The 22,163-nt window shown below is 42.5% G+C and overlaps 3 protein-coding genes across 3 annotated transcripts; 1 reads left to right on the forward strand and 2 right to left on the reverse strand.

Annotated features, from left to right (window-relative positions):
* Positions 1-807: 807 nt before the first annotated feature.
* HMMR (hyaluronan mediated motility receptor) lies at positions 808-13,252 on the reverse strand. Its single transcript, XM_066197250.1, has 18 exons — positions 13,177-13,252; positions 12,621-12,719; positions 11,961-12,037; positions 11,081-11,161; positions 10,486-10,674; positions 10,165-10,251; positions 9,774-9,874; positions 8,627-8,701; positions 8,315-8,493; positions 7,377-7,525; positions 6,866-7,080; positions 6,155-6,271; positions 5,202-5,360; positions 3,893-4,045; positions 3,683-3,782; positions 3,261-3,437; positions 2,589-2,751; positions 808-1,979 (listed from the first exon to the last, which is right to left on the reverse strand). The coding sequence occupies exons 1-18, from the start codon at positions 13,226-13,228 to the stop codon at positions 1,960-1,962; spliced, it is 2,193 nt and encodes a 730-aa protein (XP_066053347.1). The 5' UTR covers positions 13,229-13,252; the 3' UTR covers positions 808-1,959.
* Positions 13,253-13,406: 154 nt separating this feature from the next.
* On the forward strand, positions 13,407-16,496 carry NUDCD2 (NudC domain containing 2). The gene is made up of 4 exons (XM_066196938.1): positions 13,407-13,786; positions 14,375-14,423; positions 15,110-15,261; positions 16,174-16,496. The coding sequence occupies exons 1-4, from the start codon at positions 13,598-13,600 to the stop codon at positions 16,255-16,257; spliced, it is 474 nt and encodes a 157-aa protein (XP_066053035.1). The 5' UTR covers positions 13,407-13,597; the 3' UTR covers positions 16,258-16,496.
* Positions 16,497-16,619: 123 nt separating this feature from the next.
* On the reverse strand, positions 16,620-22,120 carry CCNG1 (cyclin G1). The gene is made up of 7 exons (XM_066196937.1): positions 21,963-22,120; positions 21,342-21,605; positions 20,085-20,338; positions 19,408-19,486; positions 19,230-19,328; positions 18,791-18,985; positions 16,620-18,147 (listed from the first exon to the last, which is right to left on the reverse strand). Exons 2-6 carry the CDS (start codon positions 21,603-21,605, stop codon positions 18,794-18,796), a joined length of 888 nt encoding a protein of 295 aa, XP_066053034.1. The 5' UTR covers positions 21,963-22,120; the 3' UTR covers positions 16,620-18,147; positions 18,791-18,793.
* Between the last annotated feature and the right edge of the window lie 43 nt (positions 22,121-22,163).

Genomic DNA, 22,163 nt, shown 5'->3' on the forward strand with positions numbered 1-22,163 from the left:
CCTTTGCTTCTCTCCCCACTCTGCTCTACATGATTTATCAATGTTTTTAAGTTCAAGGATCACCCTTGCTGTAAGGCAAGCAGAATTATTTGCCGGAGTTTCCTTTTTTTTCTGTCACTATAAGCATGCTCATGCCAACTGTATCAAACAAGGATGTAGCAACCCTAAAAGTCCAGTCTGGTGACACGTGCCAGTCTTGGCTTCCCTTGGCACATTTGTATGTTCAATAAAAAAAAAAAAAAAACCTACCTTAACTCAGTATCTCCATTTTTGTTTTGAGTTTGGTGGAGCCTTCCATTAACATTTAGACAAAAGCCTGTTTCTTCTACAATTTTTTTACTCCATTTACATCTTCCAGACAAGAAAACCTTCATTTTTTTCTCCACAAGGACAGAACTCCAGTATGAAATACTTCTAGCAACTTCTTTAACAAAATATCTCTCAACACTTCAGGCTGAATACCAAGTGCTCTCCTAATTAAAACACCTGAAGCTAATCCTCATCTTCAATCATCAGAGGATCAAGTAATCCAGCAAATACACAAAGATGACATTAACAGACAACATCTAGCAACTTCTTTCCTGGGACTTAATGTGCATTTTTGTACATAATTTCCTAGGAATTATGAAGTCTCTGTAAGCTCACAATGCCAGCATAAATGGCAATAAATGCTACCAGCTAAGCTTTGGGAACTGCCTCCGCAGCACCTCTGTGCAAAGATAGCTGCACAGACATACAATAACTGAAACACAGTTCCACCTTGGACTCAAATCCAGTATTTACTTTTGTATTAAGAAAATGAGAGAACTGCAGGTTGTATGTATTGTGTAGTTCAGCTAAATAATTTCCCTAAGACTAGAGAATATGTAGTTTTTGAGGCAAGACTGACACTGGGCTTTGTTTTGAATACAAGACTAGAAAAAAAGAAAATGAGATGAATCCCACTGTAACATAAGTGAGTTTTATCCTTGGCTTGCAAAGGAAGTAGACATTCTTTAATTTAAAATTTTTATTATGCTAAAACATTCTTGATTTTAAATGCAGTTTAACAGATTCTTTCCCCCTTGCCAATGTTCCAGCCTGTACAATGCGTGTGACTTCTGTAGGTGTCCTGTCCTCCCACCCAAGTGAGAGAAGTTCTGTTGTCATTCCCTGTCCCTGCAGCACTGATCACTTACAACAGCTGCCTACAAAGATTTCGTGGCAGTTTAACAGTCCAGTGGACACAGCATTGCTCTTAAGACACTAATCTTAGTCACAGTACACAAACATTTAGATAAATGCTGTCAATTTGACTTTGACCTGAAAATATTCTTCTGAACAGCTGCAACACCTAGCCCCAGGATTTAAATTTGCATATACTGAATATAAATCCTGTAAAATATCAAAATTAAGTGTACAGTCCCATTTCTTCAAGGGTTCTATACCGTGTAGATCACAGAAGTAAAAGAGTCTCTTGGCAGTATTGCTGCCATTGGTACCAGAGCAGCTATAAACAGCAAACTTAATTTAACATAGAATTGTATACATGGGATAGATGCAAAAAAAAACAACAAAAAAACCCCCATAAAAATCAAAAAAGCATAAAAATCAAAAAAACTTAGATGATATCTGATTTCATTTGTAATCTTATTCTCCAGTGCTTAATTTTCCTTTTCCAAACTTAAAATGCTCTGTTCAAAACCAAGTAAGCAGCTTCTGCATATCCAAAACGTGCAACAGTGAACACATTTCAGATTTCACTGCTGAAATGATGTTACCACGAGTCAGGAATGTGCTGTTACCTGTTGCTTCTCAGTAAAATAGTCTATGTAAAAATATGTAACTTTAGATCATTTTTGTAGGGCCCCTACTGATTTGTGTTATATACAGCATCCAAGTTCACCTTGAAGAAGCAGTCTGTTGAATTTTTCTGTAGCACACGAGTCTATGGGTAATTTTCTTAATACCAAGAAGACTTCAAATTTTGTTTTTATTACCTGCAATGGAAAAATGTTACTAAGTTTGAGTTTTTCACCTATTGCTCCCACCACATTAAGTAATTTCTTGTCTCCTGGGGGGCAGAAGGCCCTACACTGAATCTCACAGGCAAGTCAAGATTTCAGACCATGGAACAGACACTAATGAAACTCTCTCCCCTACCCTGCTTCCCTTGGTGTGGCCCCATGCTCTCCATCTTCTCCTCCAGTCCACATTTATCTGTAGACCTTTTGCATCTTTCCTTGACACCTGCAGTGATGTAAGGTCCTGCCAGGTAGCAGCTAAAAAACCAGGGTGCAAAGGTCTGGCTGAGCCCCTTGTATCCCAGGACCTGTGCAGGAGACACTTCCTATCAGCTTATCAGCAGGAACATGGGAGCTGGTGACAGAAGGGAAATGGCTCTGCTGTCTGACCTGGCACACCACCCATTCCTGTCAGGTTTTAAGAATCAAGCTACACTGGGAGTGCCTCATTGCTGCAGCCTCCAACACCTGCTGCAGAACAAGAGACACCATTCACCTCCCCCAGATGCAGCAGACTATGCAGATTCTCAGACCACCTTTAGTTAAGCTTAAGAGGTACAAAGGCTACATCCATCTCAAACTCACCTTCTTTTAAAGGTGTTTTTGGAGGAATATTTTCCTTGCTCTCATGCTGGAAAGCTTTGGAAGGATCAAAACGTTTAATGCCCTGTGCTGCACACAGCTGCTCCTGAAGATGCCTGCTGGTTTGCTTCTCCTTGGCTAGCAATGCACGCAGCTTTGAGATATCCTAGAGAAAACAATACTTGGAAGTTGGATGAAGAACAGAAGAGCCTGCTTCATCATTTACTGCAGGAGCCATTTTGCCTAATGTTAACATATAGACAATTATTGGTGGCATTAAAGCCAAACCCAAACATAGAGGTGTAGAGAAATCAGCAGCACATACAGGTACTGTGTGACACCACTAAGCAGTAGGGCAGTCTGAAACTTTTCAGCCGGTAGTTTATTAAGTCTAGGACCCCAATAAAGGTAAGAAAAGCCAGCCAACCAACCAAAGAGTGGAGGTACTAGTTTGTACTGCTGATCTCTCTGTAGGTTGTAAATTCAGTCAAAAAACCCCAAAAAACCTCTTGGCACTTCTGGAGGCTGGTAATTTTATTGTAATCTGCTTCATGCAAGGAATTTAAGAACCAAGAAATAAGTAGCTTGCAGGATTAGTCTAAAAATATTTAGAGCAACAAACAAAGGCATCAAGCACATTAGTAATGCAGATTTCTAATTTTTCATTCCACAAACCTGCTTCAGGTGGGCATTGTCTTCCTTCAGCTTCATAACATGCTTGATTTTTTGCTTCATGTTCTGGTGGCCAAGTAGTTTGGCATATGCATCACTCAGTTTATTCAGTTGTTCTTGGGCTGCCCCTTGCTCCTCCAGGAGTGCATTCTTCTCTGCTTCAAAAGCATCTAGTTGTTGCTGAAATACATTTGAACAGCTTAGAAATCTTTCAACTAAGCATAACTTTTTACTGAACTGAAATCTACCAAGGAAGTTTAGTTTGGGAAAGGGAATGGCTGGCTCATTGGATAGTAACTTAGGAAACCACTGCAGAATAAATGCCTTAGAATGAGAAGCATATTTACTTCTCAAGAGTAGAACTTGAGCCAACTGCACAAGTCTTATGTCAACAGATACTAACAAACACCTGCTTCACAACACACCTGAAAAGGTTTAACTTTGTTATGTAAATCTTCATACAGCTTACGCCAGGTCTTGATCTCTTTCTTTAAGCTGGAGGTCACATCTTCACTTACGGTTTTCCTAAAAAAGCAAGAAGCAGAGTTTTATTATGTTCCATGTTGGCTCTCAGCACTTTTTCCCAATAAAACTTGGCTGTGCTATCATATGCAGTTTAAGTTTGAGAAAGTCACCTTGATCTTTCTGCTTCAAGTTCTCTTCTCAGATCTTCAGTTTGTTCCTCAAGTTTTTCCTGAAGTTCAGTCATTTGTGCAAGGAAAGACTCTTTTGTTTTCTCTGTTTCTGCTTCTTTTAGTGCAAGCTTGGTCTGGACTTCTAAAAGCATCCTGAGGAAAATACCATACTTTCTTAATGAGCCCTTGATTTTTACTTTTTTTTCCCACTACACTGAGTGTAAAACCCACAAGTAATGACAGTTGAAAAGCTATTAGTAGAACTGAAATAAAGGTTTGCACAAACAGTGCCACAAAGAAAACAGTACTACAGAAGGCAATTAGATTTAAGATGATCAACATTTTTGCCTTTTCCTGTAAGGATAAAGGCAGTCCTTTTGAAGCAAAGAAAGATCATGTTGCTCATTTAAGGTTGTTCAATGCCAACAGCTTTCAGCAGGGTCAGTTAAGTAGTTAGGCTTTACATGCAGAGATTTACTCAAGCAGGAACTAATCAAGACTGTTCAGTGCGGATGAATGCAAGATTTCAAAAACCTTACACCTAAAAGCACTGACCCCTCTTCAGCCACAGCTTTTTGTTTCATTCCTTCCCTGTCACCTCAGCCAGGAAGTACCTCTTCAGTTTTTCTTTTACCAGCTCTAATGGAAACTGGGGACATTAAGCAGGTGGAAGGATAGAAGGGCAGCATCTTAACCAGCACAGAGCCATAGAGAACATGGATCACTAAACTGCGGCTAGACAGTCAGAGAAGCCTGTCCTCAGCTACTGGCCTAACACAACTTTTTGGGTGTTATTTCTCATCAGCTGCACTCTGGTGCCTTGTACTAGGCAGAGACAGGACCTCAGTTTACAACACCACAGTGTGGCAATTCATAGATGATTAATTGGCATCTGCTCACAAGCAGAATTTGAGGTAACATCATTCAGGCTGGAGTGGCAGAGAGCGAATTCTGCATTAAGTATTTGCTTGTCTCCTCTGCTGATTCTATTTGCAGGGCAGTCACTGTAACTGATATTTCTGAAACAGACAATATTCCAACGTATTTCATTCAAATTTTTTTCCTTTTCCTCTATATTCCACATATAGACAAAAGTCAGAATAACTGATTGGACAGACCAGTTTCCTAATACATATAAACTTATTAAGTTTTGTCTGTCAGTATTTTCAACCTTTTGCACTGGGAAGAGCAAGAAACTTCAGTTTACATCAAATACTGATCTGATCTTCTAGAGTATCACACGAGGTTCTAGTTAGGCAAGCCTCAGTTTGCATTCCTTAGCTTAAGGAAAAGTTTGTCTGAGTAGTACCTGGCACACTCTTCATTTGCTTTGGTTTTGGTGTCTTCTGCTTCTTGAAGCAATTGCAGATTCTCTTGGCCTACTTTTTTTAGGTTAGCAATTTCTTCCTGCAGAGAGGTTCTCTCCAGTTTAAAACTGCAAATTTCTTCAGCTGATGCTTTCTTGTAGCTGGTATTACAGTACAGAGGAGCAAAACCTTGTTACTTCAGGCAAAATGCTCACATTTTACAAGAGCAATAGAAGCTCACGCTAGCAAGTATCAAAGATTTTATAATCTGAAGATAAGGCAGTGTACAGGCTCTGATAAATCCAGGTAAGAAACCATAACACAGTTCCATAATGCTATAAACAGTAACACTACAGCAAATTCTGTGATACAGATATTACTGTATTTTTGTAGGTATTTTAAAACACAAAGGACTGTCAAAGGACCTAGTCCCTCTGAAGCTTATTTTAAACAGCAAAGAACCTAGTGTCTGTAGTTGCATTGGCAAATATCTCACAGGATCCTTCACGGGTGACACCCACACCTAGAAATAACAGCATCACTTTTTATATACTTTCTAAACCTGAATATTTTAAGGTAAAAAAATAGCAATAACTGTAGCAAACTACTCTCAATTCAGTGCAAATTTTGAATATACAAGTCTTTTTGCAAGCTATTTCAGTGCCAAGAACACCATCACTAGTTACAAATCTCATTGTTATTCAGACCACTGAACTCCTCCAACTGGTTCCATTTTGGAAGCAGAAATATCCAATTTCCTGAACTAGACAGTGATACTGTGCCACTATACTTGCCTAGTACTCAAGAAATAAATTCTTAATGCACCAAATACCATCACAAAACTCTCTGCTCTAATAACATGCAGAGTGAAGTACCAAGGCACATAAATGCACAGTACATTTTATTGTCATCTTAGAGATAATGCCTGTCTTATACATTAATAAAACTTAAATACCTTTCAAAGTCAGCAATAGTCTTTCCAAGTTTCTGCAGTGTATTGTTGTGCTCTTCTTGGATTTTCAATATAGCACTGCTATGCATTGCCTTGATTTGCTCCAACTCTGCATTCTTCCTGAAATAAAAATACAGCATTGCTTTCTGGAGAGAAGTACGTGTGAACTCATCACCAAATGCTGCTGTCAGTCACAGAAGGCTTGAAGCAGCAGCAATAAATTAATTGTGACAAACCAGGAACTTCTCACATACTAAAGCACAATCCTCACAACAGGTATTACTAAGGATTTCCCCCTCCCTTTATTTTCCAAGGGAGCTTTAGAATAGACCGAAGACTTAATAGTAAACTTAAACAAGAAACAACTGGCTTTGAAACTCTTTTTTTCATTGCCTTCTCCAGGAGAGAAATAGCCAGTACAACATGCACATAGCTTACCCAGCACAGCAAGGTCAGAGAATTACAATAACCAGCCTTTCAACCAAATCCCAGCTGGCTTTTTTTTTGTTTGTTTTAAATTACAACAATGCAAAAGTGACTCAAGTTACTACTGCCAGTGATTAGATCTCATCACTATCAGTAATCAACAATCAGCAAGAAATAACTGCAGATCTGCCAAGGTCTCTAAAATGTGAATTGGGCTCAGAAGCTCTGTTTACACTAATTTAACATTTTTCCTTTCAAAACTTGAATCAGAAAGTTTCTTTCACAAACCCTTTCAACTCTTCTTCCATCTGTGTGAGTTCAACACCCTGAGATTTGATTTCTTGTTCCAGTTGCTTCACCAACTTTTCAGCTTTCTTCTCCTTGGCATGCAATTTATTCAGCTCCTTCATGGTATCCTTCAGCTCTTCTTCCAGAAGGTGTCTCTCACTTGTTACTTCATCTTCAAATTCCAGTAACTTCTGCTGCATTGATGCAGATGACTCCTGCATGCCAAAGTACCACAGATTTTTAAACTACCAGTACTTTCTGGGTAGTAAAGGGCTAATTTGCAGTGTATAAATTTCAAACCTATGGGAAGAACCAAAACCCCCATCCCACCAGCAATGACTCTTAGACCTATTAGACCACACAAGCTTCTGCAGGCCAGTACCCACTTTGCCATATTACTGATAATCTAATTTGTGGAATGCACATCTCATGCATAACCAAACCAACAATTTTTAGTGTCAATCCTTGGGATTACAATCTATTTTTAGACTAATTTATAGCCTGTATTTACCTTCTCTTGCTGCAGCTGAGAGATGACCTCCTCATGTCTCTGAAGCAGTTTTTGGTGTTCTTGTTCCACCAAATCAATTTTGTTTTTCAGGTCTTCTATTTCACCATTCATACTCAGGAAGTGTCCTTTGGCCTCAGACAACTCTTTCTCTGCACAGAAAAATTGTCAATATAAGACAAGTTCCCTTTTCTATCTTCAAATAGCTACAATATGTATTATTCATAATACTTCCATTGCATCTGTTTTTCCCTTGCCTAACTGCCAAAAACACTGAAAGAAAACCCCCCACACAACAAATCCATACCTACAGCCCATCTGGAAACTCCTCAAAATAGAAGTATACCACCTTAAAATAATGTTAACAGCAGGAGTGTTTGGACCAAGCAATTAGCCTTCACCAGAAGAGCAGTGTGGCAGGGAAAACAGCTACATGAGTTCCCCAAAGCTTCTTCCACAAAGTAGCACACAGAAGCAGCTGGTACAGAAAACTGAGTATGTGTCTCAGATTGCAGAGTTGCTGGTGTTGGGAGAGGAGTAAGGAGGTGAAGAAGGATGCATGCCACATTCCCAACACCTCAGTGAGCCTGTGTACAAGCTGCTAGCAGTGAATTCACACATTATGCTGCTTCTCAGTGAAGGGTAAGAACAAGAACTTCTTAGTGTTCACCTTTCAGATTAAAGCCACTCCTATAATTTTCAGTGTATACTATCCACCCAAGTTACCCTCCATGGAAACACGGATTCAGACGTAACAGATGTCAGATGTGAAGTGATTTCTCTGTTGTTAAAAACAGGCCTTGGTGTTTCTAGCGGGACCTCAGAGACTTGACTTCTTATTTGGAACAAACCAGTCTCAACTGACATTTTAGAAAACACCTCTTTGAGATGCTTTAAGACATGTGAGTGATCCCACATATGGAACAAGAACTAACAATTACCTTTCTCTTGTTGAAGCAATTCACACCTCTCATTAAGTTCTTTTATCAGTTCACATGACTCCTCCTCTTTTGCTTTGAGGGTATTTCTCAGGCTCTCAATATCTTGATCTTTCTTACTCAGTGTCTCCTCCATCTGGGCAAATTCTAGTTTGTATTTCTCAGCTGTTTCTGCAACACTGCTGTAGAAGAAAATTGAGGCACTTGTTACCACTCAATTTTGTTTGTAAGCTTACACATCAACACAAAGGAAAATGCTTAGGACTGTTAGTTTCCAAGAGGAAAACCACCTTCCTGAGAACAATTTTTTGTTACCTGAGCTCTGTAATATATTCCATGAGTTTTTCAGTGTCAGACTTTTCTTCAACTTTCTCTCTCTCAGTCGCAGACCTAAACCAGACAGTTTTTATGAAAGATATGTTCAAACAAATTCAGAGTTAAGTAGTAATACATACATTTCTTCTCCCAGTTTGGCTGCAACACTGATATTGGCTCTAAGAGGTGATTCTACCCTCTTTTCATAACTGTTCCAGATAGTCTTCTCATTGTAGTAAAGATGCTAAGCCACATTTTGCCACAAACATAATAATGCATTAACATAATGCAGCTTTTGCAGCAAATCAGCATCTCCTCCCTTTGTGACCTGCACTACCTGCATTATTACCTTCGTGTATTTTGACAGCCAAACTCATGCTGCAGTGCCAATTGTGCCAACCTGACATTGAACACAGCTTGGAAGTTCATCCCAGGTCACTGTCCTCAGGAACAGACTGCACATTAGTGCACTGTTCGTGTGCAGCACATGACACCTTTTGGGCAAAACAGAAAGTGCTGAGTTAGAACTCACTGTCTGTCTACACAGAGCTGCTGAAGCCAAGAGACTCTGCATTGTCTTTCTTCAGGGCACGTGCCTACATGAAAGCAGCTCTGAAGGCACCACAATGGCTTTCGAATGCACCTCTCTGGAGAACATCAATGTGTTCATCATATCCATGCCAAATGCCTGGCTGCTGAATTAGCATTTCAGCTACTGCTCTAATGCTTTTCTATTCTTGCTCATTCCTAACTTAGTAGTCTAAAGGGCCAGAAATATCCCATCCACACAAATGTCTTCCTCCAACCTGAACAAAAATTCTTTTCTAAAGAGGTACATCTTCCCATTCCATACCCAAGAAAACCTCACCCATACCACACTGGAAGACAAAGGGTTGACATGATACAGTTTGTGTTTTGGAAAAAGGTTAGATACACTAGAGAAACAATGTTTCTAATGGCTGTTTTATCAAACCACAGCAGCTGTTAGCACTTCATTCTATGGTATTTATTCCAGGTTACAAACACTGATAATGTCTGCTCCTTCTCAGTAGGGAGACAGCCATCATCTTGGTTAAGGATACAAAGGATAAGTGTGGAAACACAGCCAGGTCATATCATCTCATCCAATTCCCTTCCTAGCACTTACAATTTTTCTTGTAACTGTGCTACTTTTCCTTTTGAATGCTCTAAATTCCTTTGCACTTCCTGCAGCTTCATTTCCATGTCTTCCTGCTTTGCCAGCGCAGTCTTAAAAACAAAAACAACAAAACAACAAACCACACATATTAACATTAAAATGAGATTTACTTAAAAAAAAAGGCATTGTGGAAGAGACAGTAGTGAACTGAAATTTAATCATCACTCCTGTTTAATAATAGCACCAGCTACTATACTAAATGTGATTGCAAGTATCCTTCTGTGAAGTTATCAGCCTGTTGTTAAACAACAACTACCACGAAAACCTTCAAATGATACTGAGGATCACTGGTTTTATTCCTAAGCAGCTCAGAATTACTGTCCTGTGCAAATGGTCCTACCTTTTCCTTAGCATCCCTCATGTTTCTGAGCTTCATCAACTCCATGCACAGGCTGCTCATTTTCTTCTGCACCCCATCTTCAGACAGCTTGTTAGAAAAGAATATAAAACCTCCAAGTGTAATTCCTTTGTATGAATTGCTGTTCACACAACCCTTTCCAAGTGCTCCCCTCCCGCTCTGCATTTAGACAGAAGAGCACAAGATCCCCAACGAGACATGCTTTATGTCAAAACAGATGCTGATCAGCAACTAATGCCTCCTCTTGCACAGGAAGCTCAACAACAGCAGAGGCAAAGCAAAGACACTTATTTGTCTGAATACCTTTGACTTTAGTAGTTCATTGCTTCTTGTTAACTCCAGAAGCTGTTTTTTCAGGCATGCAACATTTGCCAAAAGAGAGGTTTTCTCCTGAACTGCAGCACTCAGCTTTGCTTCCATCTTAACAAGATCTTCATCCAGAGCCTGAAGTTTTTTATCCTGCTCTCCACGTTCTCTCAGCAACGCACGAATCTAAAACATGAGATTTTCTTTGTTTCCTACTATCATTAGTTTAGCCTCTCCAAGTAAACCACAGGCAGAGGTATCCAAACTGTATTTACTTTCAGATAACACATTCACAGTCAGAATATGTATCTGCAACTTTCATTCACAGGAAGGAAATAACAGAATCACCACAATTTTCTATTATTATACACCACACAATAGCAACATTTCATCTGACTTATTTTATGCTACCAAGCCAGTACAACCTGTTAAAATGAGAATAGTCTTAGCTTTAATGGGCAACAGAAGCCAACCCTCCTTTTTGGCTGTGACAGACAAAAAGGCAGAATGTGACATTTGAGACACAAGGCACCATTATTATTAATGTAAGTGGGAGACGTGACAGGATTTCACTCATGTAATGGATTCATACCTCCTTCTCCAGTGCCTTCTGCTTCTTTTTCTCGTTCATCAGCATAAAATCCTTTTTAGTCTTCACAATCCCACTAGCCGGCTTTGGAAGAGAGATGTGTTAGAAATCTCTGGCTTCATAATAGCTGAGCACAATTAAATACAAGAGCGGGTGCTTCACACAGACAATACTACAGAGACACATACCCAATAAAGAGCAAGCTTTTCTCTCTCCCAGACAGGGCAGGTTAGGATGAGCTTTACCCTTATACTTTCTCATGAGCATTATTCTGAAGGGACAGCTCATAACCACAGGGACAGGAAGAAGATGAACAAAGTTGGAGACTTTAGCACCCCTAAGCTTCATAAAACCATTTTAATATCTTCAACTCAGGGTTTTTTGCAGAATTTCATCCTACATCATCAATACTCATGAACCTGATTAGGATGTCAAGGCCATCATTTTTCATCTTGTTAAGCTATTAATCTTGAAATCCATGTCCTTGCATAGGACATTGAGAACCTGTACATTCAGCACCATCCCCTCCCTGTTTCTCTCACCACCAGGTTTCCACTCTGCCTTGCCCAGCCCATGAGAGCAGGAACCAAAAAGGACTCTTCTTAAAAGTCACACCACAATTACATGGTGAACAAGAGGAAAAAAAATCCCAAGAGTGTAGCACCAAATCCAACAAGCTGCTCTGTAGCCCCAAGTTAATTACCATATGATTCCCAAGGATGCAGCAATTTCATTTTTCCTGCTTAGGTCTTAAGGAACGCAGACACAACAATATGTTGCATAGTTCACTTGGGTAGATTAATGCCAATTGTGTGAAGAAGCTGCATTGCTTTAGCAGTCAGAGGGATTTAGCAGCACTGCAGACACCACAGCAGGGCCCTACCGTGGATCCGAGAGATGTGAGTCTCCTTGCAGTTACTGGGGTGGGTGCACTCTTCTCGCTGCTCACATTTGTCTCACCTGCGGGAGGATGTAGAAGAGAATGGTGAAGGAAGAGGGTGTGCATGCACACAGGGAGGCAAATGTAACCAAACTACACAAGGTTAATGGACTGTGTACAAATGACAACATTTTGCCTGGTTAGACTATCAACTTCACAACCCAATGCCAGCTACTTTTTTACTGCAATCAGCCAGTCCAATATTAGTCATCCGGGCACCTTACAAAGAGCGAGACTACTAGGTGAGAGACAGCTTTGATAGTTCCACTTCTGCCAAGTTTCCCTGCCATGATCCAGATCCATAATATCACCTCTCAACTGATGGATGCTTTAGATACTAAAAATGCATGAAAATATCTCTAAACCCTAGGTTAATAAGTAATTTATTAGACCTCCAGAGCCCCCCTAATTAGGAGAAGTCACATATAAAACCATCTTTGGAAGATTCCAATCAATGTTTTTACAGCTGCTCCCTTGAGCTGGTAGGTACACAATGAGTCTCTGCAACAAAAACCAATATCTGAACAGCAGAGCAGTAACAGCACTAACAATTGTAGCATCTAAAGATATCTTATCATTGTGTCCTGTGCAATTTTTACTTACTCTTCCGTTTTCTAACCCCTTGGCACGCTTCAGAGGACAGCAAACTTCCCACTCCATCTGATGGCCTAACGTTACGGGATCCTTGCAGGGGGGTACGTGCTGGAAATGAGGTTTTCAGAACAGCAAAGAACAATGAAGGTAAACGACAGGGTTTTCAGCTTCGATGAGTTGAGGTCGATAACACATCTAGGGTAAATCCACAGCCAAAACCTCACTGTGAGAGACTCGTCCATCAGAAAACGCTCTCGCTAGCAGCGCCTCAGCCGTGACAAGCTCTGCACGTTCCTCTTGCAGCGCTGTACTACGGAACCAGAGGCCCGCAAGGCTTGGCACCGCTTTAGTTACTAAGTACATAATACATGTTGACTACTGGATTTGCTATGCCAGGGCTAGACACGAAGTCGGGACCTTTTGCCCTACAAGGGGACCCCTGCGAGAACTCAGAGGGTCCTCCGGCACCGCGCTACGGGCTGCTCCTCCCAGGAATGGCCACCCTGAGGCCGGTCCCGGCCCCCCGAGGGGCTCTCCCCGCTCCCTCAGTCCCCTCCTCACGTACCAGCGCTCCCATCGCGGTGGAGGTGCCGGAGCGGCGCGCGCGCGGAGGCCATGACAGCGCCGGGACTCCGCGGCCCGGCGTTCAAAGGGGCCAACGGCCGCAGCGCGCGCCGCCCAGCCAATCAACTGCCGCCGCCACGCCCGCATCGGCCAATCGGCGCGCCCGGCGGGGCGCACGCGCGGCGGGCCCGGCGCGGGGCGCGGCCGGCGGTGCGCGTGCGCAGGGCGGGGGGGCCCGGCGGGCCGGGGAGGGGAGCGAGGCCGGCGCCGCGGAGCGAGGCCGGCACCGCGGAGCGGGAGTTACGGCTCTGTGCGGGACCCGCTGTGTGCGGGACCCGCTCTGTGCGGAACCCACTGTGTGCGGAACCCGCTGTGTGCGGGACCCGCTGTGTGCGCACCGCGGAGCGCCGCCGCCGTGCCCCATGTCGGCTCCGTTCGAGGAGCGCAGCGGGGTGGTGCCCTGCGGGACGCCCTGGGGCCGCTGGTACCAGACGCTGGAGGAGGTGTTCATCGAGGTGCGCGTCCCGCCGGGCACCCGCGCCAAGGACGTGCGCTGCAGCCTGCGGAGCCGGCACATCTCCCTGGCCGTGTGCGGGCAGGAGCTGCTGCAGGTACCGCGGGCAGCCCGGGGGGAGGCCGCGGGGGGCCGGGGTCACGGGTTTAGTTCGGGAATAAAATACCTCTGAGATCATCGAGTCCTGCCTATGGCAGATCCCTGTGTCAACCGGCCGTGGGCTTTCCTTAAACACCTCCAGGGACTCTGACTGCCGCCTCCCTGCGCAGCCCCATCCAATGTCTAGTCGCACTTTTTGTGAAATCTCTTCCTGATGGCCAGCCCAGACCTGCCCTGGATGCCAGCTTAGACTGTGTCCTCGTCTGGTGTCATTAGGCGCCTCGGAGAAGGTGTGCACACCTGCGTGCCCTGTCGTGCCTCTCTGTTCTTTATCCCAGGTTTGATACATTAAAAATGACATTCATTGGAAACAGTTCTGTTCACCTGCAGGAGGCTTTACAGATGGTGCCTGTCCTCCAGCACGTGAAAAGAGAGCTGGAGAGGGACTTCTTACAAGGCCGTGTAGTGCTGGGACAAGGGGGAAGGGCTTTAAACTGTCAGAGGACAGGGTTATATTGGATATTAGGGAGAAACTGGATGCTGAAGAGGTTTTACTGATTTGTAATATTGTACCTGTCTTCTGCAGGGTAAACTTTTTGACTCTACAGTAACTGATGAAGGAACATGGACCTTAGGTAATAACCTGCATCTGAAATGACATTATAAAGGCAAATAGTTCACCCCCTTTATTAATGGGAAAGATTATTTTCTTCCTGTAGCTTTGTAAAAAGGCACTCATTATTGCAGGATTAAGGAACTGAGGTATTACAAAAGCACTTGAGACTCAGGTTAAGGAGAAAATGCCACATCCTGGAAGGTCGTAGAAATCCCATTACTTTGAATGCTTCCAATATATTCTCTGTGGCCATACACCGTCTTTTTAAATAATCACCTGTTCATATGTTGCTAGAACTTAGTTCTGGCTTTTCTTGGTAATAACGCTCTGTAAAGCCTGACCTCAAATTTTTCATCACTGCCTTAGCAGAGTTTTCTGTATTAATAGATTCAATCTTTGTTGTGAACATCTCCAAGAGATTACTTTATGTTTGAAATACAAGTACTTATGAACTGTGTTTAATCCCTTAAAACAGCATCAACATCTTACAGGCCAGAAGGGGAGAGATGACAGTACAGGCTCTCTTTGCTTCAGCCTTTTTTTTGTTAATGTTTATTTATTTATCAAGAACTAGGTTGGCACTGGCCTTAAGAATTTAAATTACTGCATGCCTTGGGCTTGTTAATGGTGAATTCACCAAACCAAGAACAGAACCAGCACGCAGGACTGAGTTTAAAGGTTGCTCTGTGTGTTTTCATTCAACAGAAGACAGGCAGCTGATACGAATTGTCCTAATGAAGACAAACAGAGATGCTGGAAATTGTTGGACATCCCTGTTAGAAAATGAATATGCTGCTGATCCTTGGGTGCAGGACCAGATGCAAAGGAAACTTACACTGGAGCGATTCCAAAGAGAAGTAAGTTAAAGGACCATAATTACTCCTTGTATTTTTTGTTACCACACAAAGGTTATGGCCAGGAAAGCTGAATAAATGCCATGGAAATACATGCTTTAGTGCAACATCTATAAAATGCTTACAAGGTTTTATCACTGTGCTTTGAGGAAATTATTCTGTCTGCACTCTTGTCTGCAGGGTTTCTGATATTGGAGGTGCTATTGCCCTTTTACTAATTGCATCTTCCTAACAACATTTCACTTGTTAGGCTACACACAGCTTCTGTTATTATCTAGAATTATGACATAGCCATATTTACAATAAATTTGAACATCAAACTCTACTGGATATGCTTGTTTGTAATGTAAGAGGGAGTGGAATAGTTAGCTGGATAAGATGTTCTTTGCATTTTTACTAAAATTGCCTGAACTGTTTTGCTATACCCTTGGCACACAATTATTCCTGTACACGTCTGCAGAGGTGTGGAATTACAGCATTTTAGGAACCAGCTGAATCAGCAGGGTATGTACTGCAGCAGAGAAGAGCGGTTTTATGAACCTTGTTATCTATCAGGGCACATATTTAGATTTTCAAAAGGCAGCTTCAAAGGACACCAAAAAGCCAGATCTCTTTCTTACACTTTCCTTCTTTTCTGGGAGATCTGACTACTTGCTAAGTCAGGAACAGCACTACAGTCACCTCAGCAACAGGCAACCAAACTATGACAATTCAGAGTTTGTTGATGCATTTTCCAGGAATTTCAGTGCTGTGATAAATGTATTACAAGTTGTTTGTTATATGTTGTTGTTACAATGGCAGAGTATTAACAAAGAGCAACTTAGGGGTTTTGTTTGTGGGTTATCTGGGATTTTTGAAGCATTTTTCTTCTAAATAATTTACTTACTAAACAATTTTTCATTTTACTTCCGTCAGAACCCTGGGTTTGACTTCAGTGGGGCAGAAATTTCTGGAAACTACAGCAAAGGAGGACCAGACTTTTCTAGTCTTGAAAAGTGAACTTTTTAAACAAATGCCATGTTACAGTTAAGGACTGGAATCATGTAACTGTTGGAGACTTCAGTGATCTCTTCAATGGACTGTTGTCAGAAGTAATTACTTCGGTGCAGAGAAAGATCTTTTCCAGCAGAATGAAGACAAAATGTTACCAGCTGATTTATAAGCTGTGATAACTTTATGATACTAAGGCACAAACTGTAGAGAAAGGTGTACATAAAAAATAACGTCTTTAAGCAGAATGTTTGGTTTGGGTGTTTTCTTTTTAAAAATACCATAGTAAATGCATCAGGGTTCAGGTGTAAGTCACATTTACAGGCTTCCTACTAAGATGTTTCATAACAAACAAGAAAAAAGCTACTTCATTAAGCACATGTCAATGTTTAATTTAAAGGTACATATCTTGAGACAGGACAATTAGAATTGCACATTGCATCCTCTCCCAGCAGGCTGACCAGACCTCTGAGTCACTTTGCACAGGTCAGCACAGTGCCCACGCAGCACTGACAGGTGTGATACCCAGTTACACATTCTGCAGTGCAATCACTCCCATGAGCTCATGAGAAGTCTTGATTTGTCCAGTAGAGCTTTGGTATGGAGTCTTCTGTGAAAGCTTTAACTAGTTTGAGATATGCAAAGGTTTCCACCTCAGCTGGTACCACCACAGGGAAGGGTTGGCCGGCTAACATCTCATCCCACACTCTGATCTCTCCTTCTTCACTCCCTCAGTCCATATGACAGTCAGGTTTAACAGCCTGTTGCCAACAGCCTCTGTCCCACAGGGATGCAGAATTCAAGAGGACATTAGCAACACTCTCCCAGAACCTCTTTTCATCTAACATGCAATAATACACTCTGATTATCCACTTCCTTGTTAGCACTAGAAGCATGAATGCCTCAAATATTGACCTGGTTTTCAGTTGTGTTTTACAAAGCTTGAAGAGATCAGAGTTGAAACAATCTTCAATGTTTCTCAACTGGATTTCTCCTACAACAGGCCAAGATGGGGGACTAGCCCTGCTCCTACTGTACCTGTAACAATGTGCCTGTTCAGCATCAGCATTTACTTCTAGTACAGCAAAACTGGAAAACTCATGTCAGATTTAGGACATGAAAAGGTCACATGTGACCCAGTTCTTTCCCTTAGTCTTCATTAGCTATCACCAAGTTTTCACACTGAATGAGATAACTTGTGGCATTGGTAAACTACAGCTCTTCCAAACACTGCAGTTACGGATGCTGTGCTAATGACTGTCCTTCCTAAAGGAACACAGTCAAGTTTCTCTTTTCTCCTGCTCTACCTACTCAACACATCCAGTGGCTACCACACAGGCTAATGTTTGATGTGTCTGTGGTAGGAGGCCAGAGCCCATCGTGGCAGGAACACATGGGCACAAGGTACTGCCCGAACAGCACACCAGTGAGTGGGCAGGCAGTTGTCATCAATATTGAGTGGGATTAGTCTTTCTTTTCTTAACACACTGCAGCACTGCACTACTGCACATCAGATTTTCATAGTATTGCATAATCCTCAGAAAGTGAATCAGGATTTAAAAACTAATACCTAATTCAGCACCTGCAGTTACTGTAAACCAAGGTTAGATTACACAAGCTGCTCTACAAACTATGAGGTGTTAAAATTCCTTGTATTGGGATTGTGTTATTTCACGGACTAGTAAACAGTCTACCAAGTGAGACTGAAAACTGACACCACGTACTGTTGAATTCATCATGAAAAGAACTGGTATTTGCTGGAAGGATCTTTAGTCTGAAATGTTACATTTTCTTTCCATGAGTTGAGTTCTTCATTATTAAGATCAGGGTTCAGACTGTTTCTCAAATATTCATGTGCCTGTTGACAAGGTCACAGGATGGTCTCATTTCACTGTACTCCTGCAAAAAACCCAAACAAACCAGTCAAGTGAAGTGCTTTCTACAAGAGCCAAACAAAGCATGAGACGTTAATACAGCAAGACAACAGCAAAATGGCTGTTACAGAAAAATGTGTAGTCTCTGGAAATAAAGTCTAGGTACAGGAGAAGTTCACCATTTTTACAGAGTGAAATAACAGTAACAGGAATAACTAAACTACAGATTTTAGCCTTTACTAAGCAGTTATACAAGTAAAACTGCATAAAACTGTCTTACTTGTAAGTGGCTTAATGAACAATTACAAGAAACTCATTCCAACAGGCTGGTTTTCTTTTTGGGCCAGGAGCAAGACAAGGTTTTTTTTCCTCTTTTCCAAGCTTTACTCTACATTTAATGTGAATGCAGTCCCAATGTCTGTAGAACATGTCTATTGCCACAACACCCATCAGTTCTTTCTCCAATGTTCACACATTAATTAGGTTGTCACTTCTTTATGTACAGCACTGGCTTAGGCATGAACATGAAAACAGGCTGACTCCACTTCTGTTACATGATTCCAGGAGGTGACCTATAAGGATCCTGGAGGTAGTTAACAGCTAATTTTACTTTACATCATCATAAGTTGATTTTACAAGGTCAGAAGTTGATGTTACAAGGACTTAACCTGTTATGAGGTGGTCTCTGGAATGGTAGGAAGGTGTGTTATTCTGTAGTAGCTGTGTTTCAGCTGCCGAGCTGTACGTCCAGACACAATCCATTTTAATTTCTGCACATTTGGTTTGGAACACTTGCTTGAGGAATATTCTGTAAGGCACTTTAACACTAGCTCCTTCCAGAAGGTCAATTCCCTGTTGCTTATCTACACAACAAGAAAGAATGTCCTATGTTAGTAACTAGTTAAATCTTTACTTGTACGTGTACTTTCAGCTTCTTCAACAAGACAGGCAGCCAAATGTCCCAGGCCAAATGAAAAAAAACCAACAAAACATCACAAGAAGGCCACAGAAGAAACCAATATACTAATGCACCTGTCCCTTCCCCACTGTGTAGACCTTTCCATGCATTTTTCTTGGCCCCTCCCCTGAAATTTTATCTGCACATACCTTGGAATGTAACTGTAGAAATTCCAATGGCTCCGTCAACTCCAGCAGTTTTTGTTCTTCTGTCTCTAGTGCCATAATAGACAGTGCCAAGACAGAAGGCTGGAGAGAGAGATGTTTTTAAACACGGCTTTGTTAAGTTTCAGCTGTTTAATTTTCTTTAAACTTTCAAGATGTTTACCTTGGCTTTAGAAAACATGATTCTGCAGTGACAGGCCTTGAGTTGGGTCTCAAGTCTCTCAAAATTAAGGTATTTTCTCCTGTAATAAAAACAGATGAGTGAATCTAGAAGAATGCAAGCTTGATCATGGCAGCATCATTCTGGGAACTCAGAGAAACAGCAAGAATGTTCATTGTCTAAACAAAGACCTCATTTATCCCAGAACTTCTGGGATTCCATTCAAACAGGTGTTCAGTTTTGGCCAAAAAAGTTCAGTCCCAATGCCAAAAATAAATCTTGTGTTACACTGGGGAAAAGCTGCATTGTCAAAACAGGCTCAACAAGGAATTTCAGTGCTTACTAGCAAAAGGAATCTTTTTTTAAGCCAGATTTTGCAATCTTTACAATGAAGGAGTACTTCACTGCAGCGTAAGCAGCGATCTCTTATACCATCATTACTAAGCAAGTTTGGTTTTCGGCTCAGAGAGCAATACTCCATTTATGCAAACAATATTTAAAATTACAATATTAAACTACAGCTGCTCACATTTATGGCAATTACCAGTAAGGGAAAAAGTCTGTGGGATTTTTAAAGTACGGAAAGGCCAATTACTCAAGCAATTTCCCTGCTTATTTTTCTGCATGCTACATTCTCTGGTCATAGGCAGCGATAGCAAAATCAGGATTAGTTATTATACCTTTCACAGCTTAAATTCTCATGAACGAATGAATGATAGAGCTGTAGAAACTGGAAGGCTGTTACAGGTTTGACTTTCCAACACAATTTCTCCAGGATGATTTTCTCCATTCTCATCATATCAGAAACTGTGAACCTATACTGGCTTAATCGAATTAAGTCAGTGGCAAAGGGCACATTTCTCTCCTCTTCTGATGCCTTCACAGCCAAGTAGAAGCAGCTGAGTCCAACACAGCCCAGGTGTTTAGGCTGTACCTAAAGGAAAGTGAATTGTTATTTTCCAAGAAGGCCTCCAATCAGCTATTAAAACATGCAAGCATCAAACTGTAGGCACCCATCAATTTCATCAAAAAATTATGGGGGACATGGGGTTGTTTTGATTTTGAAAACTAAAGTCTTTTATCATACATTCCTATCTTTATTCAACCAAACAAGAAAAGTTACGTACTGTAAGTTGCATCTCATTCATCTAAAAAGCAAGACTACTGAGCAATTTTGATTGAGGTACAACTGGCTTGTTAAAAAGGCTTTAAAATAGCCAAACAGGATGCTTTTAGGACTTAAAGTGTTGTACACATTGGGTAATACTAAAAAATTGGAGGTCTCTAACTCTATTTTAAGTATATACACACAGATATATATGTACATATTTATATAAATTCTTGTTTCATTCCACAGACAATGCAGTCTCGATTTTTACTGCTTATTCAGAAGTCTTTGAAATCATCACTTTCCCATCCATGCCATCTAGCTTTCTCATTTTTGTTTGAACACACAAGGAAAACAAGCTTTTATTCTTGTCCAAATCATACAGTGCTAATCCTGTCTTGTCAGACAGTTAAAAACAACCCAGGTCAGCATGTCACATCTGCACAGGAGAATGCAGTGCCAACTAATGTTTGACTAGATTTTAAGTGTTCGACAGCATCTTGATATACACAAGGCTTACAGATAGCTTGAAAAGGCAGTTGAGTAAAAAGCAATTTAAGATGTTCTTGTATCTATGCAACAGGACAGGCACTCTGTCATGGTCTAAGTCATTAACATGTCCTGTTTCCCAGCCCACGGACATCCTTTAGTTTTTCCTTCTCCAGAGAAAACGCCTTTCTTAACAATACCAAAATCTGAACGGAGAACATAATTTTTGAGCTCCACACAATCAAGAATCTCTGAAAGTTACTTAACCTTTACCTAAACCCAAGACACTCCAGCTTCGAATAGGAACTAGGCTGAGTGCTTATACTTCAAAAATCCTTACCTTCATTTTTGACAAGAATCTATCTAAGAAATTCACAGCTAGCGAGAAGGTCTCGGTGTGGAAGCCAAAGAACTGGGTTAAGCTGAGGAGATCCTTCACTTGGAAGTCTCGCAGGCGTGCGGTCATTCTCAGGCCGTTGTCGTGGGCAGCCTCCAGCAGCCTGAGGCCGGCGGCGCGGGGCTGAGCCCGCAGCTCCTGCTCCAGCATCGCGGGCAGCTGCACCAGCACGTCCCGGGCCTCGCCGCTCGCCAGGGTATCGATCATCTGCCACGAGAAACAACGATAGCCAAACAAACAGCGAAAACGCGGCAAACTCGCCAAAAACCTCGCAAACTCTACGGCCGAGATGCAACAGCCCGGGCAGAGCACGGAGCGCCCCGAGGCGGGCCCGGCCCCGCAGGCGGGGCTGTGCGGGGCAAGGCGGGCCCCACCTCCCGGGACATGTCCGGGCCTGCCCCTCGCTGCCGCGGGGCTCTGCCCAAGGACCAGCGACTTGCTCGCTCCGCCGCGGGATGGACGGACAGAGGGACAACGCCCACCCCACGGAAGGGACGGCACGGACACGGCACGGGAAAGCCAACCGCGCAGCCGGCGGGACGGGAGCCGGCCGCGCGCCCTTACCTTGTCTATGCGGCGGCGCTCCGTGCCCGGGAGGAGAGGGGCCGGGCGGGCCGGAGCGTCCGGAGCGGGGCCGGGGGCGCTCAGGGCCGGGCACCGTCCGGGCCCACGGCACCGGCGCGCACCCCGAGCCCGCTGAGCCGCCGCCCCGCCCGCTCAGTGCCGCCCCCTGGCGGCCCCGCCGCGCCCCGCCCCCGCCAGCCC

Source organism: Chamaea fasciata, unplaced genomic scaffold (genome assembly GCF_029207755.1).
Source record: "Chamaea fasciata isolate MVZ Bird 193981 ecotype frontalis unplaced genomic scaffold, bChaFas1.0.hap1 SCAF_15, whole genome shotgun sequence".
Taxonomy (NCBI): Eukaryota; Metazoa; Chordata; class Aves; order Passeriformes; family Sylviidae; genus Chamaea; species Chamaea fasciata.